This window comes from Quercus suber, unplaced genomic scaffold (genome assembly GCF_002906115.3).
Source record: "Quercus suber isolate HL8 unplaced genomic scaffold, Cork oak 2.0 scaffold_211, whole genome shotgun sequence".
Lineage (NCBI taxonomy): Eukaryota > Viridiplantae > Streptophyta > Magnoliopsida > Fagales > Fagaceae > Quercus > Quercus suber.
In genome coordinates, this window is record NW_027069669.1 from 680,386 (window position 1) to 685,491 (window position 5,106).

The following is a 5,106-nucleotide window of genomic DNA, read 5'->3' on the forward strand; positions in this document are numbered from 1 at the left end:
AGTTTGTAAAGATAATATTATATAGTAAAATCTTTAGGGGTAGGTTTAGCATTTTTCGGCAAATAAGACCATGGACCCCTCCATTTCGGATCAACCCTAGCTACTTGAGCTTATGCGGGAAAGACCTAGACCCAATCACCAGCCACCTGTTCCATGCAAATGTACGTGTCCATAGAGAAAGACACGTACCTCTTTAGCTCATCAATCGTCATCATCTTCATCTATATAGACGCAGCTCGATCACTCCGAAGCTAAGAGAATTGAGCTCTCTCTCTGAAAGGAAATAATGTCTAACAAAACTTCATTTCTCTTACTCTTGTTTCTTTCTCTTTCTCTGTTTTTGCATGTGAATAAGGCTTTAAAGGAGGATGCCTCAGGTTTGGAGCCTGTAGTGAGGAAAGATGAAAGGAGACAACTTGTTGTGACAGAATACGGAGAGGTCTCAGCCATTGAGATCGGTGATGGAGCACGAGGGCAATACCACCTCCAGTTCATCTCGTTGGATCCAAACTCGCTATTTCTTCCCGTACTCCTCCATGCTGACATGGTCTTTTATGTCCACACAGGTGCTGTGACTTTCGCATATATATGGATTAATTTTATTTTACTTGAAAGTTTGCGCTTGCTTACTTCAAATTGACCAAAAAAAAAAAGAGTATAATTATACTTGACGGGACCATTAAAAATTACATTACACAATTTTGTCATAACGAATTGTGTAATAACTCGTCGTGATGGTAAGTTGTGAATGAAGAAGAAAAGTTATGGGAATATATCAATCAGCACGTCCACAATTTACAACTTGTTATTTGATAATAGCTGTAATCATATGCATCCGTCACTTTTCTTCATCACTCACGACTTTTTAACAAGTTTTAACAAATATTTTGTAATTTTTTTTAATCCAAGCATTTTATTTATTCTTAGAAAAATCGACCTTTTAAAATGTTGTACATAAACAGTTAATAAACAAATAAGGTCAGTGACTCTAAAAGAAATAGCTAACGCAAACTCACTTAAAATAAACCATTTAATTGCTTCTACTATAAATTGTAATTCACTAATGCCTAAGCGTTGGGGTTTAATTTTCTAATCACAAGTACTATATTCATTATTATTTTTTATTTCTAAATATTCCCATGTATATATGCATTATATTTTTTGTGGGTGTATATATATATAGGAAGTGGGAGGTTGACTTGGACTGATACTCTTGGTGAAATGAGGAGAGTGGATTTACGTAGAGGAGATATCTACAGGCTCAAGTCAGGCTCTATCTTCTACGTACATAGCAGCTTACAGCCGGAGCGACTGAAGCTTAGGATATATGCAATCTTCACCAATACAGATGATGACTTATATGTATGAGCTTCTTTTAATGTGTAATAAGTACCCTATTATTTTCTATTTTTAAAAAAATTTCTTTCATTCGACTATATCTAGTAGATTTGCTATAATATATATAGGATATTTAAGTTGCTTAGTTTTGCTATCTAAAAGTTAGTACTGATTAAAACCAATGCAGGAGCCAACAATTGGGGCATACTCAACTATTGGCAACTTGTTGCGAAGCTTTGATAAGGAAGTCCTCAAAGCAGCTTTCAAGGTATATACCTACCAAGTTCCAATCAGTTTCATTTTTCATTCTAGTACCTGCTCGATGTATAATTAAATACCAAGAATATTCTATTGTCCCTATTATAATTTATAGTAATTTTTAAATTTTCTTAAGCAGAAGCATTTCATATTCTTTTAAGAAAAATTATAGAGATGTACCTAAAACGTACTAAATCCCCATCATATGTTTAAATGTCACCTTATGATTAGTGCATCTAAATTTACTTTTTGATCAAGTATCCATGAAATATACAATATACTTAAGTGTCACAAAAGTGCACTTAAATTCACTTTTGCAACAAGTACATATATATGATGGTCCCATGTGAAAAGTATTGTAATCTAATTACAAAATCGACACACGGTAACGTTGTGAAAATTGGTATAGATTTGGGTGTGTACGGAGATGAACTATTTCTTTTAATGCAATAATAATCCTAAAGTTCTTGAGTTTTTTCCTGGTAGTTCTCTTTAGGCTAATAGTTTTCATGTATATATACATGTGAGTGTTTGGAGGCAAGAAAGATCTTATAAACATTGGTTTTATGTCCCAAGTACTAAGTTTTAGTTGCATTTGAAATGAAATGACAGTATCTGCCTTTTACTTTTATCTGAAATAAATTCTTTATTTTGTGATAGTTGTGGGTGACGTGAATTTTGGACCCAATGATCCACTTCATCATTATATCTTTCTAGAAAATAGGGCTGAAAGATTTTCATATTGATTATATATATGTGCTTAGTATGTATAATAAGCTAAGATCTATAAAAATATTACTATATCTCTAGGTCTCGGAGGATTTGATAAGAAAAATAAGAAAAGGAACTCAGCCACCAGGCATAGTGCATGCAGAGCCAACAAAGGAAACAGAAACAAACTTCTGGGAATTAGACGATCTCCTCCTCCAAGTCTTCCGAAGAGGAAGAGGTGNTTTTAATGTATTGATCTTCAAATTCAAGGGCGGTAGTGTTATTTTCTCTAGGGTAACAGGGTTCCAAAGACAGAGGAGGCACCAATCTGGAGTAGTACTGGAATATGAATATAAACACCAACCATGACCAGTAGTTGAAGCCAAGCAAGTTTTATTCTGCAACTCGGGAATTGTACGAACGTGGGTTTCTTTGGTATTGGATATGGAGCAAAATATTTGGTCTTTCCCATCGGAATACACAAGCCAAGGGTAAGCTTCAGGTGGTGGCGGCCGATGTCCTTCTTCTCTCTCTGCTGCCATCTTCTCCTTTTCCTTCAGGGTTTTGATTTGAAGACAAAAAAAAAATTAAGGAGGTGGTTCTGTTTGCTTCATGCACTCGCCCTTCTATTTATTTATATTTGTTGAGGATGCACGGCTGCACCGCCTACATTTTTTTTTTATTTTTTATTTTTTTTTTAAATTTTTTTTTAGGGTTGAGAAACTGCACCAACTAGCTACACTCGAAAATTTGACATAATTAATTACTTTTTCCTTGTATTTGTATAAATACAAATACGAGTAATTAGCAGGTACAAATACGAGTAATTAGTAGTTTTTCTTTGAGTTTGTCAAATTATAATTATAATTTTTATTTTTTTGTTTGTGTTAAATCAATCGCAGCAAAACAAGAGTCGCGCAAGTTCTCTAAAATAAAAAATAAATAAAAAAGGGATAGAGCAACAAGTTATATGTTATAACAAGTTGTTATGTTATCTATTCTTTTTATTTTTCTTATAATTAATTATATAAAAAAGGTAAAGAGGCATGACATACCATAATTAGTAAAGCATAAAATAAAATCTAAAAAAGTAAGATAGAAAATTTGTATTTATTATAAGAAAACATGACATTTTTTTGGCAATAGTAAGAACATTATTAGTATTAGCATTGTGGGTGTAAAAGTCCCAAATGGCTATTTTAGTATCTGTAAGGACATATGTGGAACTTGTTAGAACATATGTTATGTAAAATTGACTAATCCTTTAACAAAGCCCACTGTACTTGTAATTGAATAGATCTAAGATGAGTTTAGGACTTCAAGAAACAAGAGTTCAAGTCTAGTATTGATACCATGCAAATCTGTCCAAAAAATAAGTGAAGAAGTGCTGTTCATTAAAACTCGACAGATAATATCTATCGAGGTTTAATGCTTGTGCTCAACAACTACTCAATAGAAACAGTATCTACCGAGAATTACGAAATTCAAATTTTCAGATTTGTTTTTCACGCATATCCAAGTTATTTGTGTAGGGTTTCTTTTCTTACAACCCTAAGCATATATAAGGATAATTTTAAAGGCCATCAAAGGTAATGTAAAGATTGTTACAATTGTTGTTGCATGCATATTGTGACCGGAGACAAAATTTCCCTAGTTCATCATATTCCTTCTAGAAACTACTGTGTCTTTGTGCCAAAAGTTTTGTAACCAAGGAGTTTTTTGATCTTCATCATTGGATGAACTGAAGAATGCAACCAACATCTTTCTCAAGTTGGTGTGTTAGTCACATACTGGTTAGTCATGTACTTGGAGCCGTGCATTGAAAGGAGAGATTGTCACTACATTATAAGTCTAATTATGTATTGGGGTAAGGGTTCAACTATAGGTTGGTATTAGATACTAGGATTCCTTTTACTTGTAATCGCTTGTTTTGATAATAGTGGATTCTCAGGAATTGTGACCTTAAATTCACCCAGTGGGGTTTTGCCTCGATAGTTTTCCCTATTCCTAAACAAATCACCTGTGTCAAATTTATTTTCCGCTGCATTTAGTTTAATTGGTGATTTTTTTATGCTACCACACTTATTACATGTAATTGAATCTAATTAATTCACTTGGCTAATTATTTGTTAATTTACCAAATGGATTAATACATTCTTGGCCTATCAAGTGGTATTAGAGTGGGCACACTCTGATTATGGTTAATCTTTGCTGTCTGATCCATTGATCCCTATTTGTCATGGATAGAAGATAGTCTCTAATTATACCTCATTTATTTGACGGCACTAACTATGCATACTAGAAAGTACACATGAGAGCTTTCTTACAATCTTTATATGAAAAGGTGTGGCAAGCTGTAGAGATAGCTTGGACCAAGCTAAAGGAAGCACCGGCTGATTGGGATGATGCCAAGATCAAAGCGGCAAACTTCAACAGCATAGCATTGAATGCCTTTTTCATTACGATCACCAATGAGAAGTTTAAGAAGATATCTTTTAGTGAAACTGCTAAGGAAGCATAAATTATCCTCCAGACAACCTATAGAGGGACTAGGGCTGTCAAGGATTCAAAACTTCAAAAGCTCACTACGAGTTTTGAAGAAATTAAGATAGAGGAAGATGAGTCATTTGACAAGTTCTATGCCAAGTTAAAGGACATAGTCAACTCCGCTTTTAACCTTAGGTAAACCATCCCTGAACCCAAGGTTAAAAGAAAGTTGCTCAAATCTCTACCAGAGAGATTCCATGTCAAGATCATCGCTATTGAGTAATTAAAAGACATTGACAAAATTCATTTGAC

At 33.8% G+C, this 5,106-nt stretch overlaps 1 protein-coding gene across 1 annotated transcript; it reads left to right on the plus strand.

Moving 5' to 3' along the window:
- Positions 1–239: 239 nt before the first annotated feature.
- On the plus strand, positions 240–4,828 carry LOC136070119 (vicilin-like seed storage protein At2g18540). The gene is made up of 5 exons (XM_065779550.1): positions 240–566; positions 1,184–1,362; positions 1,526–1,606; positions 2,407–2,556; positions 4,652–4,828. Exons 1-5 carry the CDS (start codon positions 287–289, stop codon positions 4,826–4,828), a joined length of 867 nt encoding a protein of 288 aa, XP_065635622.1. The 5' UTR covers positions 240–286.
- Positions 4,829–5,106: the final 278 nt, after the last annotated feature.